The following is a 14,721-nucleotide window of genomic DNA, read 5'->3' as shown; positions in this document are numbered from 1 at the left end:
AGGCAAAGTGGAGATGGAGAAATCATCAGTGAGGTGGAAGCGCTCAACAACGGCGAGAAGAAGAGAAAGACGAGACAGTGGCTGACTGGGTGAGGTATAGGTGAGGGCAAAGCGTCTCGACCTCCAGCTCCTGCTTGCAACGCACCAGGGGAAGAGGTGCATGTCTATGCATGGATGAGGGGTGCTAGGGCGGTGGCGGTCAGCGGTGAGCAGGCAGAGTGGCAGCTCCCCGGCGTCCACTGCACATGCCTAACAGCCAAACTTCCTCCTCCTTTTTCTCTAGATTCCAAACATGAACTCGACTTTCTCCAAAAACAAAAGTTGTTCACCTTGACATGATCTTCAACTTTGCTAACAGGCTCATGATCTAATTCAAACTGGTTTAGAAGATCTAGGCTAAGGAATAAGGGTAGATTGAAACTAAACTACTGAACTTTCAGTTAGGGTTTCAAAATAGTTAGATTAGCTAGATTGATGAATTAATTAGTGATTAATTATCAAACAAGCAATTCAACCAATATCACCATTACATAGTACAAACTTTGTACTAACAAATGATGCTTCTAATTGAATAATTTTATTTATAAAATTCATTTTATTAATTCCTCCAAAAATGAATTCATAATTTGATTCCCAAGGGCAAAAATTCTAAGTATTGGATTTCAACTTTTGATTTCAATTTTTAATGATTTGAACTTGAGTTCATCCCCAACACTTGTCACTTGTGTAAAGTACACTCCTTACACTTCAAAGTTTATTAGGGCATAATTCCAAGTGTTTAAGTGAAATTCAAGAATAGAAGGTCACCAAGTACCTTGAAAAGGTTTTTGGTTTTAACACATTACATCACATATGCATTGGACAACCTAACAAAATAACATTGATTTTAGTTAATGCAAGGCATAGTTAGCTACCATGGATGATTACATGCATGATGATGACATGATCCAGTTTTAGTGATGCTTAACACCAGGGGTGTTATAGAGGGCCGTTCACCAGTGATGCTGGTGAAGTGGCGATTACCCTTCCACCAGCTGCCATAGAAGAAGCCGACGATAGTCTATGAAAGCTTCTTATGTTGATAGGAGTTGGAGATGACGCGCTTCCAGGAGCGACAGACACACTTGCAGCAGCACAAGGACCGAGTGGGAAGGTAGCAAAAGATGTCGACAAGCACATCGTCTGAGAGATTGTCCACTATGTTCCTCATGTTGGGGGCCTCCTTCATCTAGAAGGACACCACCAGCCGAAGAGATGAGGGCACCCTGCAATGGAATTGCATCAATAAACATTATGAAGGAGATGAGTTTCGAGGAGAAGAGACGGCGATACAAGTAAGGCCTTATTACACTTGCCTTTGGATCTGGTGACGGTGAGCACGAGTGGCAACACCGGTGACAATAGCAGCTCGTTCACCAGTGGATTTGTGCGGGCAATCCGACGATGTGCACCGACGTAGAGCAAGAGCTGAGTAGTGCTGATGAGCAGGAGCGGCGATGACGAACAACAGCAATGAGGAAAAGAAAAGCTATGTGTGTGGGGGGGGGGGAGTGAAAGGTCCTAAATGGCTAGAGGGGGTGAATAGCCTATAAAAATATCTACAAATACACTAGAGCAAGAGGTTAGTACAATAAATGGCGAAATGCAATTTTGCTCTAGCTCTACAAGGGTTGCAAGCAAACTATCTAATAATTCTAGTTGCTATAATCACTAGGCACAAACAATGGCTATGTCACTACTCACTAAGAGCTCTCAACAAGTCTACACTAAAGAGCTCCACTAGGTGATACTAAACTAGCAAGCAAACAAGCTCTCAAAACTAGTTACACTAAAGAGCTTGATAAAACTACTTTGTAAGTAATTAAAGGAGTGAGTGGGACGTTTATACTGCCATGTAGAGGGATGAACCAATCACAACAAGATCACCAATACAATCATTGGGAGAATGCCAATGGCAAGAGACAAGAGATTTTTCTTCCGAGGTTCACGTGCTTGCCAGCACGCTAGTCCCCGTTGTGTCGACCAACACTTGGTGGTTCGATGGCTAAGAGGTGTTGCATGAACCTTGTCCACACAATTGGACACCACAAATGACTTTCTCTTGGTGAGGCTTGAAATCTTGCACACATTCATACACTAAACATCACATCTGGCCTTGATATGGTCACATAGAGTAGGCTTCCAATCATACACCGATACAACTTTTGATCCACCATATTGCCACTAGTATCACTATCCAAGTTTCCATTGTCCCCATTGGTGTACAAATTGACTTTGCATCATTCATTCCAAATTTCTTGAGCATGTCTTTGATGTACTTACCTTGACTCACAAATGTGCTATTCTTCAATTGCTTGATTTGTAGACCAAGTAAGTAACTAAGCTCTCCAATCATGGACAACTCAAACTCACTTGCCATCATCTTTCCAAACTCCTCATAAAATCTTGATTGGTTGATCCAAATATGATATCATCAACATAGATTTGCAACACAAATAAGTCATTGCCTAGCTTCTTACTGAAGAGAGTGGTGTCAACCTTTCCCATATTAAATCCCTTAGAGAGTAGGAAGTCTCTCATACCATGCTCTAGGTGCTTGCTTCAAACCATACAATGCCTTTCTTAGCTTGTAAACATGGTTGTGCTTCTTCTCAGCTTCAAAAACAGGAGGTTGCTCAACATATACTTGTTCATTGATGTAGCCATTGAGAAATGCACTCTTCACATCCATTTGATATAGCTTGATGTTGTGGGCACAAGCATAGGCTAACAAGATCCTAATTGCTTCCAATCTTGTAACCGGGGCATATGTTTCTCCAAAGTCAAGACCTTCAACTTGAGTATAACCTCGAGCCACTAATCTTGCTTTGTTCCTTACAACTATCCCATCTTGATCTTGCTTGTTTCGAAAGACCCATCTAGTTCCAATCACATTGTATCCCTTAGGCCTTTCAACCAACTTCCATACTTGATTTCTTATGAAGTTGTTTAGCTCTTCATGCATAGCATTGACCCAATCAACATCCAACAAAGCTTTATCTATCTTATTTGGTTCAATGGATGACACAAATGAGAAATGTTCACAAAGTGATACCAATCTTGATCTTGTTTGTACACCTCTTGAGATATCACCAATTATAGAATCCAATGGATGATCTCTTGTAATGTTGGTCGGTTGGAGCACTTGCACTTGATTACTTGTACTTGGTTGGTCATTTGGTTGAGATGATGTACTAGCCACTTGTTGATCTTGCACTTGAGATGATGAACTAGATTGATTTTGATCATGAGAATCACTAGCTTGCACATTTGAGTTAGAGAGCACTTGATTCTTGTCATCTTCAACTTCAATCACTTCTCTAGGCCTTATGTCACCAACATCCATCTTCTTCATTGCATTAGCCAATTGAGTGCCTCTCATCATCTAGATTCTCATCTTTCTCTTGGGAACCATTGGTTTCATCAAATTCTACATGAACCTCCTCAAGAGTATCACTAGCCAAATTCCAAACTCTATAAGTCTTGCTAGTAGTAGAGTAACCAAGCAAGAAACCTTCATCACATTTCTTCTCAATCTTGCTCAATCAAGTGTATTTCTTCAATATGTAGCATTTGCAACCAAAAACCCAAAAGTATGCAATATTGGGCTTTCTATCATTCAAGAGCTCATAAGGTGTCTTCTCCTTCAATGGATGACAATAGAGTCGGCTGCTATAGTAGCAAGCCATGTTGATTGCTTCGGCCCAAAATGAATGACTCACATTATACTCACTCAACATTGATCTTGCCATATCAATCAAGGTTCTATTCTTCCTCTCAACTAGGCCATTTGATTGAGGAGTGTACTTAGCTGAGAATTGATGCCTAATTCCAAACTCATCATAAAGCTCATCAATTCTTGTATTCTTGAACTCACTTCCATTGTCACTTCTCACTTTCTTGATGGTTGTTTCAAACTCATTATGAATTCTCTTGATGAATGTTTTGAAGGGGGATGCAAACACATCACTCTTGTCAATAAGAAAAAAGACTCATGTATATCTAGTGAAATCATCTACTATCACAAATCGATACTTGTTGCCACCAATACTTATATATGTAGTTGGCCCAAACAAATCTATATGCAACAACTTAAATGCCTTAGATGTGCTCATAATTCTCTTCTTAGGATGTGTGTTACCAACTTGCTTTCTGGCTTGACATGCACTACATAACTTATCCTTCTCAAATGTAACATCTTTTAAGCCTCTAGCTAGATCATGCTTAATCAACTTGTTCAATTGTTTCATTCCAACATGACCAAGCCTTCTATGCCATAACCAACCTATGCTAGACTTAGTGAGTAAACATGTTGACAATTGAGCTTCACTAGCATTGAAATCAACCAAGTATAGATCTCATATCTAAAGCCTTTGAAGATCAAATTAGAGCCATCTACACTTATGATCTCTACATCATCAACTCTAAATATGCACTTGAAACCAATATCACAAAGTTGAGCTACCGACTATAGGTTGAAGTTCAAGCTTTCTACAAGTAGCACATTAGAAATGCTCAAGTCATTGAATATTGCAATCTTACCAAGCCCTTTGAGTTTACGTTTGTCATTATCACTAAATGTTATACTATCAATCCCATTGTCATCATTTGAGTTGATTTAATTGAACATTCTTGAATCACCGGTCATATGTTGTGTGCACCCACTATCAAGCACCCAATGCCTTTCTCTGGCTTTATAGTTTACGTACAAAAGAAAATTAATTCTTTTTAGGTACCCAAACTTGCTGGGGTCCTTAAAGGTTAGTTACTAAGGTCTTTGGTACCTAAATAGCTTTCTTATTTGAGCCCACAATAGGTGTACCAATGAGCTTAGCCTTTACACCATTCACACCCTTAGTAAGCATGTAACAAGAATCAAAACAAATTGAGGATACATTATCATTGTTCTTTTTCTTGTTCTTTATGCAAGATTGGTCTAAGTGCCCTACTTGCTTGCATCTATTGCAAAACTAACCATTGCTCTTCACAAAGCTAGCTTTAGAAGTAGCAAAGGCCACCTTGCCTTTCTTGGGGTATAGCCTAATCCCTATTTGTTAAGAGAGAACCATTGGCTACCCAAGCACTTTAGCAAGCGGGCCTCACCGCCATAGGCCTTGCCTAGGGCGTGAATGAGCTCATCCACCTCTCTCTTAAGAGTCTCATTCTCAACCATTAATGAGGCATCACAAGTGAAACCATCACTAGTAGTAGAGGTAGGAGTGGTAGCGGTGGTGGATGATGAGCTACAAGAAGGGTTAGTGGGAGCAACAACAGTAGGTTCATAAAATGATTCTTCAGTAATGTCACATGTTATGCCCACATCACATGATACTATAACCCTTTCCTTATCTTGTTCAAGAAGCAAGGAGTGAGACTTTTTCAAGCCTGGTGTGAGCTTTGCCAAGCTTCTAATGGGTTTCCACTAGCCTCTCATGAGTAGCATTGAACTCATCAAAGGATTGCTCAAGAGAACTAAGCTTCTTTTGCAATGCTTTGCACTTCTTGCTTTTCTTGTTAATTATTTAGTCGGCTTGTTCTAGCATGTTCATTAGTTGTTCATTTGAGAATTCATCATCATCACTATCATTTTCACTTTCACTATCAATATTTTCACTCTCATTATATTTTACCTTGGAGACCTTGGCTATGAAACATGATGGAGTGTCAGAGTGAAGGCATGTTGTTGATAGCAATGCTTGCTAGAGACTTCTTCTTTGAGGCCTTGTCATCATCACTTGAATCATCATCGGTGGAGGCATCACTATCCCTTTTTCTTCTTCTTGAAGGTCATCTTCTTCTCTTTCTTCTCTTTCTTGCTCTTCTTCTTCTCATTATCCTCATTGTCACTATTGTAGGGTAATTCACTACAACATGATCGGGGCTCTTGCATTTGTAGCACAACCTCACATACTCCTTGTTCTTGAAGTGATCTCTTCTCTTCCTTGCACCATAGCCTTTCTTCTTCATCATCTTTCCAAACTTGTGCACAAAGAGAACTAGTGCTTCATCATCACTATCATCATGAGAGCATTCTTCATCACTTGATTCTTCCTTCTTGGCCTTGCCCTTGCTCTTGTTCTTGGATGATGAAGTGCCGGCCTTGAATGCCACACTCTTCTTCTTCTTGTCTTCCTCCTTCGCAAGCTCTTCACCATCACTATTGTATTGGTCCTCGATCATCACATCACCAAGCAGCTCATTTAGAGTGACATCCTTTAATCCCCCTCTAAAGATGATAGTTCTCAATATCTTGAATCTCTTTGGTAAACACATCAAGAGCTTGTGAGAGAAGTCCTCATCCTTCACCTTCTCACCCAAACTATTGAGATCATTGATGATAACTTGTAGCCTATAGAACATCTTCGGAATGAACTCATCATCCTTGATCTTGAAGTTTGATAGCTTGTGTTTGAGTATATAGAGTTTGACACTTTTTACCATTGAAGTGCCCTCATATGTTTCTTCTAGTTTCACCCAAACTTCACTTGCCTTCTCAAGATCTTTGATTTGCTCAAACACTTTTGAATCAATGCCATTGTATATTGTGTTGAGTGCCATAGTGTTGCATTGCTTGTTGATCTTGTCATTGTCGGTGAGATTGGTAGGGTCAATGACCACAAACTCATTGTCTACCGCATCCCACACCTTATCATTGATTGAACCAAGGTACATCTTCATCTTTCTCTTCCAATAATCAAAAGATGTGCCATCAAAGAATGGTGGTTTACCCCCAACATGGTGGAACACTATTTGAGCCATATTTTGCACCGAAGGTTGTTAAGCCTTGAATCAAATGGTGACCATGGCTTCGATACCACTTAAAAGGTCCTAAATGGCTAGAGGGGGGGTGAATAGCCTATAAAAATTTCTACAAATACACTAGAGCAAGAGGTTAGTACACTAAATGGTGAAATGCAATTTTGCTCTAGCTCTACAAGGGTTGCAAGCCACCTATCGAACAATTCTAGTTGCTATGATCACAAGGCACAAACAATGGCTATGTCACTACTCACTAGGAGCTCTTAACAAGTCTACACTAAAGAGCTCAACTAGGTGATACTAAACTAGCAAGCAAAAAAGCTCTCAAAACTAGTTACACTAAAGAGCTTCATACAACTACTTTGCAAGTAAGTAAAGGAGTGAGTGGGATGTTTATACCGCCATGTAGAGGGATGAACCAATCACAACAAGATCACCAATACAATCACCAGGAGAATGTCAATGGCAAGAGACAAGTGTTTTTTCTCTCGAGGTTCACATGCTTGCCGGCACATTAGTCCCCGTTGTGTTGACTAACACTTGGTGGCTCAGCAGCTAAGAGATGTTGCATGAACCTCATCCACACAATTAGACACCGTAAGAACCTACCCACAAGTGAGGTAGCTCAATGACATGAGCAATTTACTTGGGTTGCCTTTGGCGCTCCATCAGGGAAGGCACAAGACCCCTCACAAGTAATCGATCGAGGCCGGAGACAATCACCAACTCTGCTCAACGATCCTCCAATCATCAAGCTATCTAGGTGTTGGCAAACACCAAGAGTAACAAGCTCACAACTAGACCAAATCACTCAACTAGTGCCACAAGATGATGCAACTCAATGCAATGCACTAGAGGCTCTTCAATCTCACTCAAGATGATGAAATCAAGTGAACAAGTGAGTGGAGTGTGTTGCTCAGCTTCCAAAGGGTGTGCACAAGTGTATGAGGTTCTAAGAGAGTGGCCAAAGCTAGCCACACCCTCTATTTTTAGCCACACAAGCAAATAGAGAAGTTGTACCCCTTGGAGGTGTCTGTGTGGGGGCACCGGACATGGTGGTGGTAGACCGCCCTTGGGGTGGTGGTGCCCCAATGGTCACTTCCCAACGGCTAGAAAACTAGTCGTTGGTCACTGGACATGGCATGGCGGTGGCACCGCCATAAGGGTGGCAGTGACCATCCCAACCAACTCCCCAAAACCTATCCTCTCTAGAAAAATGGGGCGGTGCACCACCATCACCATGGCGATGACCTCCCTTGTTGCGCCCGTCTCTAGAGGAAAATGGTGGTGGCACCGAACACCCAGTGGTGGTGACCAGGCGGTGCACTGCTGCACCCAAGGCGGTGTACACCGGTGTGTCTGGTGACCACCCCAAACCGGTCGCTCTTGGCCCTTCTCTGCTGAGCCTAGGTGGGCATCGCCCTAGGGGTGGTTGTGCCACCAAACAGGGGGTGGCGGTGCCACTGAGGCACCTCCACTAGCTCACTAAGTTGCAAACTTTTGTGTAATTCAATCCACGTCAACTCGAGCTACTCCCCGCAAGCGATGCTAACTCTCAAAGTGTTATCTCAAAACATATTAGAGTCAAGTTAGCATTTCTCAAAACATTTTCCATAAATATTTTTGCTCGCTCTCCGATGTGCACTAGGCCTAAATGCAATGCACGAAGTCCAACACCTAGTGGCACTAGATGACCGAATTGTCTAGTTAAGAACCCCTCTTAATAGTAAGGCCATCTACTGTAAATGTGATCACACTTTCTATAGTGTCTTGATCACCAAAATAAAACCCCTATTTATACCTTTGCCTTTATTTTCATAGGGTTTTGTTTTTCTCTTTTTTCTTTTCCAAGTTGAGCACTTGATCATCATCACATGTGGCTATCTTCATCATTTCAAGTGATCAACATCACCATTTGAATGCCACAAAGCTCATCACTTGGATGCACCAACCTAGCTCATATTACAATTCATGACAAAGGTTAGTGCATAGGTTTCATCAATTATCCAAAACTAAACTAGGGCTTTCAGGGAGGGAGGACAGCGGTGGGGTGGGGTGCCGGGGGGTTAGGGGGGATGTTGGAGTAGGGGTTGCTTGCTCTCTGTGTAACTTTTACGGCACACGGGAATCGAACTTTCATCAGTTCCGCATGGGAGGGTTCAAATGTGGGATTAGAAATTTTGCAACTAAGCGGCGGTGAATGCATAGTACCTTCACCGACTGCTAGGTCCTATTACCACCTAGAGACCTTCATATGATATGATGATGAACACTATGGCACATAATCTTAACGTTTGGCATTGAAACAAAGCAAAACTACGCACTTAGAAAACTAAGAAAAGCACAATTGCAATACTCAAATTGAAAGGAAGCCAACTTGAGTTCGATGGTGGATAATAAGACACATAGATTTACACTGAAAGAAAGCTAAAATACACACTTTAGAAAACATAAGTAAAGCACAATGCCAGTACTCTCGGATTGAAAGGAATCCAACTTGAGTTTCATACATTCATACTGAAAAAGTAGGTGGACACTACCAAGCTAACAAGCATGTCGAAAGCTAAAATGCAGATACTAATTAGGCCGACACTATGTAAAAGTTAAAAGGCCTTCATATGTACATCATTGGTTGCATAATTCATCATTCTCCATGCAGATCCTAGTCGACCTCCATGGGATCGTTGTGAATCTCCAAAAGATCCTTGAGATTGTTGTCGACCCCCATGGGATTGTTGTCATCGACATCTATTGGTACACTTTCATTTAGGTCATCGACTTTGTTCACAAAGCACTAATTTGGTGAACCAATACTGTGGACAATAAGGCTCACAAGCTACACTCCATGAATATTGTTGATGCAAAAGTGATCTGCAAACACAAAGGGCTAATACCCGAATCGATATCCAAAGCGTGCCAGTCGATTTGACCTGCTAATCGACAAGGATGAAGAAACGAACACTTTGGTCCTGACAACAGCGATACGCCCGGAAGTCACGGCCAAGAGGTGCTCACGCGGAACTCGAGAATCGCCGAAGATCGCACTGAAGCGATGCAGCTCGCCGAATCAATGAGAACTCGTAAAAAGGAAAATATGCAAATTGACGAAGTCGCCGAAAAGTAGATGCAAATAGGAGTAAAAGTTGGTTTTGATATTGATTGATATATTCTATTACATTGCCCCTTACTCCATATTTATACCCTGATCTAAAGAGACACAACCAAACACAACTAGGACACCAATCCCATATCTAAGGAAACACGTGACTCTTACACGAATCATAACCTAACAAATACAGAAAAGGAAATCAACTCCTATCTATTTCCCTGTCCGCCTCAATTACGATGGAAATCTCACTGTCCTCCTTCCCATCGGCATACTCCCTATTTCATCGGCAGTAGGCTTCAAGTCTTCCTTCATCGGCATACTCCCTGCTTCATCGGCAGTAGTCTTCAAGTCTTCCTTCATCGGCATACTCCCTGTTTCATCGGCAGTAGTCTTCAAGTCTTCTTTCATCGGCATACTCCCTGTTTCATCAACCTTTCCATCGATCATCACCAGCTATCGGCAACTATTTTTACAAACTGGCTTTCATTGGCTATCAAAGTATTCAATAACTTTCCCCTTGCCGATTAGTCCACTCCGATTATTTTGACACGTGCAAAAAAACGGTGTCAACACATGCCCCCCAATTTCGGAGTATAAAACCATTAATGCTCCGAAATTTACTCCAGATAACGCTTGCCTTCGCCCAATTACCGTAACTCATTCTCCAAGCCAAAACTTGATTCGTTATCAAATCCAATCAAATCTAATCTTGATTCACGCACTTCAGTAAATATCGCACAATCGCCAACCACTCTTACCTTGATTATGATTGAGATACCAAAACAATAACCCATCGGCAAGATCTTAACATGATAATGCTGCCATTTTCAGAATTAAAATATCATGTATCGATATCCCTTCCAAGTCATGATTACTTGTTATCAACTCATCTGTACAATCCCCTGATTATCGCGCGAATAGTTACCATATCCCTCTGCACCGCCTTGACCTATATGCGCGCGTCATAGAGATAAGTCCAAAATACCCTTATTCTGGGCGGCTTATAAATAGATTTCTCCGGAACCCTCATTTTCTATCTTCAGCCTCCAATCCTTGGCATTCTCTCTCTCCGGCGGCGACTCCGACGAACAACCGCACGACCTCAACCAACAAGAACCCTTCTCCGGCGCTAACTTCAAGTTCCCGGCTCGTATCTCCACCTTCCTCAAGACAATGGCCATCAACTTCGACGTCCCCGCGGTTCGCTCCACTTCCATTACCTTTTACTTTGATCTTTTTGCAAATTTATTCAGTTGCTGATTTTTCCTTTCTTCTGTCTTCTGGATTCCATAACCTTAGGAACTGCGCAACAAATTAATTATCCCAACCGATCAGCCACACGTCCAATGCCTTGGACCAATGGGCAACCCAGATCCAACCGATCTGATCAACGCAGAGGTTAACAGAATCCCCTTTAGAGCCCAAAATTTCTCTCTGAACTTGTGGAAAGACACATTCCGATCTTGGCCCAAAACCACCAAAGGGTGGAAAGATTGGTATTTGAGGGTTAACTAGATCGATGCAAGTATACTGGGCAGAACGAAAGTTAGACCAATGTATCAGGCTCTCTATTGCCGATATGCAGAAAAATGAATCAATGATAATTGCAGCTGCTTATTTCTGGTCAGATACGACCAATACTTTTATGTTTGGACATGGCCCAGCTACCCCTACCCTTGCCGATGTCCACATGCTTACTGGCTTGGACATCTCAACTGCCGATGAAGGCTCCATCTATGGTAGAAAGCCTGAATATAGAGTGAATACCCGTAACATCGGCGGTTGGACAGGATATATTCAAGAATACCAGAAAACCGGGACACCTAGCCAGAGGGAACATGCCACATTCCTGAATATGTGGTTAGAAAAATTTATCTTCTGTGGTCGATCAGTAGGACCAACCAACGCCTTCCTCCCTGCAGCTGAACTTCTGGCTAATGGCGTAAGGTTTCCTCTTGGCCGATACCTTCTGAGCTCCACTTATCATCTTCTTCACCAAGTGTCTCAGAAACTTCTGCTTGGCGAACCCATCGGCAACCTGGGAGGCCCGTGGTGGTTCATCAACATGTGGCTGAATGCCCATATGCACAAACGTTTGCAATGGGACTTTTTTGCTCAACAATTCCCACGAGAAATTGCTGAAGATTATGTGCTCGGGGATGATGAATCGGCAACACGCTCACCCCTCAATTTTGGTGAAGCCATAATTGTCCTTCCTGGAACAGAAGCCAACGAAGACCAAATCGGCAGATTCTTTCAAAGCTTCTATAATGGTCTTTCTCGTGATCATAGGGCCTGGGTGCCTTATATCGACGAAGAAAACAGATTCCCCCTTCTTTTCAACTTTGCCGATGACACTCTGAATCAAGATAATGAGCTCATGATGGCTATCATCACTCCCAGGGCAATTCCAGTAAACACATTCGGCAGCGGGAAAAACACCAACATTACATATGAATTTTACAACCCATCGGCAGTATCCCGCCAATTGGCTTTTGGGCAACTGCCAATCAAACTCTGCTTTGCCGATGTGATCAAACCCAGGGAAACAATCACCTGCGGAACAGACTGGAACAAGGTAGTACAACTTTCTCCTGATGCCGATACCACAGATGTTGATATATCCACCTGGACACCAATATCTTTCATCACCGAGTCATACAAGCAATGGTGGCGAGAGTGGAAAGAGCAACTGTTCGCGACTTCTGCTCACACATATCGGCACATGATCGACTCTGAATATGCCATCCCTGACGACGCGGTAAGTTTCCTTGAACTCCCTTCTGCTTTTCCTTTCATTTATCAGTAACTGATTCCCTTGTAACAGGTTAACAACCCAGCACCATCGGTGAGCAAAAGTGGGAAACCCTTCAACCTCCGGCCTGTTTCCCCAACATCGCCGATCGGCTACAACGCTCCCACCTTAGCCGCTTTGACCCACCAGAAGATTCGTACTAAGACCATCACTTCTAAGTCCAAATTGGCTACATCCAGGGCTACCCCATCGGCCGCTGCTACAACCTTGGTCAAAGCCTTTAAGGTAACAACCTTGTTTATTTTCACTTATGCCGATCACAAACTATATTAACCTTAATCATCAGGGGGTAAGAGCTGCTACGGGATCGTCATCGGCAATTCCGCCGATATCAAGCACCACTCCTTCAGAGGTAGCTTCTTGACTTTACATTTTATCTGTTAAATATCATATCTTACACTTGTTTTGCAGCAACAATTGGGTACATCGGCAAACGTACCAGATGCCCAAGCTTCACAACCAACAAGTGTCGATGCCCCCCAGCCAATCGTTGCCGATGTCCAAGCAAAGCGCAAAGCTTCAACAGATACTGAAGCACAGCCAAAACGACAAAGGTCTATGCCGATCCCTACATCTGCCCCAATGTCATCGGTCATCATACCTCAAGAGCCCACCACCGATGAAGTCACAGAGGATATCCCATCGGCAAGCTCAGCCGATCCACACGACATACTCCAGGTTGCTTCCTCCAGTCAAGCACAGGAAATTGCCTTGAAACAGGTAAACCGATCAACCTATCTGATTTTACAATACTCATACTTACCCCTGATTGATCTCCTTGTCTTTCTCTCAGGAACAAGATTCCCCGAACAGCCTATTTTCCTTTGCTATTGACATTTCTGACGACGATGGAGAGGAAACAAGTTCTTCCCTTGCACTGGGAACAATATCGGCAGAGACTAAATCCAAGTTGGAAACCCTCCTGAACTTGCTACAGCAAGGTACCGCCCAACTGGTAGATGACTCGGACCCCGCAAAGGCAATTTTCAAAACAATTCGTGGCCAGGTCCCTGCCGATGTTGAAGAAATACTCTTCCCAGCAGCTCACTTAGAAAGCCGTCAACTGCAATATCAACGGGCTGCTCAGCGCATTGCCGATAGAGCAGCTCAAGCTCAACTTAAAGAAGAGATGCTACAACTGAAACAAATCGCTGATGAGAAGCACAAGGGCATCGTCAACTTGCAGACTTCGGGTGCTGCACTTAAGCAGAAAATCTTGGATCTATCGGCAAGGAAGGCAGCTCTATTGGCCGAATTGAAAGAAATCGATGCAGCCTTAACTCATGCTCAACAAGAAGAAAGCCAGCTACCCAATGCCGTCAAAGCCCTTCAGCAAGAAAGAGATATCCAAGCTCGCAAAGCTTTAGCCATGAAGAAGAAACTCAAGCCTGTGGAAGGTGCTGCCGATGACGACATCAAAGAAATGGAAGAAGCCGACCAGATTCGCCTGCGTGCGATATTAGCTATCCAATCCTTGCTGAACGTGTAATCTTATTTATTGTATCGGCACTTTATGAGACATTGATACCCTTGCATAATTCTAGCCGATAGTACTGTTATCGGCACTTATACTTTTATGCATCTGTCCAGATACTAGGGTAATATTTCTTTAAATATTTTCCATTTAACGCTCTGGGAAACACAACCCCTTCGAGGGTTTCTAAAATATATGCATTACCAGGAATAGACTGATTTATCCGATATGGACCTTCCCAATTAGGAGACCACTTTCCAAACTTTGAACTTTTAGTCCCAATCGGTAAAATCAATTTCCAGACCAGATCTCCATCGGCAAACTCTTTTACTTTCACCTTCTTGTCATACCATCTAGCTACTCTTTTCTTATTTTCTTCAATACTAACTAAAGCCCTTAACCGATGACCCACCACATCTTCCAACTCATCCTTCATAAGAGTATCATAATCATCGGTTGTCAGCTGATTTTGAGAACGTATTCGTCTAGAGCCAACCTTAATTTCCCAAGGCAATACTGCATCGT

The 14,721-nt window shown here is 42.6% G+C and overlaps 1 protein-coding gene across 1 annotated transcript; it reads left to right on the top strand.

Moving 5' to 3' along the window:
* The first annotated feature begins 12,313 nt into the window (after positions 1-12,313).
* On the top strand, positions 12,314-14,509 carry LOC136498512 (uncharacterized). The gene is made up of 5 exons (XM_066494427.1): positions 12,314-12,668; positions 12,735-12,947; positions 13,009-13,074; positions 13,134-13,442; positions 13,516-14,509. Exons 1-5 carry the CDS (start codon positions 12,633-12,635, stop codon positions 14,209-14,211), a joined length of 1,320 nt encoding a protein of 439 aa, XP_066350524.1. The 5' UTR covers positions 12,314-12,632; the 3' UTR covers positions 14,212-14,509.
* Positions 14,510-14,721: the final 212 nt, after the last annotated feature.

This window comes from Miscanthus floridulus, chromosome 12, assembly GCF_019320115.1.
Source record: "Miscanthus floridulus cultivar M001 chromosome 12, ASM1932011v1, whole genome shotgun sequence".
NCBI classification, from domain to species: Eukaryota; Viridiplantae; Streptophyta; class Magnoliopsida; order Poales; family Poaceae; genus Miscanthus; species Miscanthus floridulus.
The sequence above is the reverse complement of the archived record's forward strand: the minus strand, read 5'-3'. Positions and strand labels throughout refer to the sequence as shown.

What these genes read in the sequence shown, in the direction of transcription:
- LOC136498512 (XM_066494427.1), top strand. Translation starts at nt 12,633, where the DNA reads ATGATCGACTCTGAATATGCCATCCCTGACGACGCG. An exon ending in CCTTGGTCAAAGCCTTTAAG is followed by an intron (nt 12,948 to 13,008) that starts GTAACAACCTTG and finishes CTTAATCATCAG; the next exon opens with GGGGTAAGAGCTGCTACGGG. An exon ending in CAAGCACCACTCCTTCAGAG is followed by an intron (nt 13,075 to 13,133) that starts GTAGCTTCTTGA and finishes CTTGTTTTGCAG; the next exon opens with CAACAATTGGGTACATCGGC.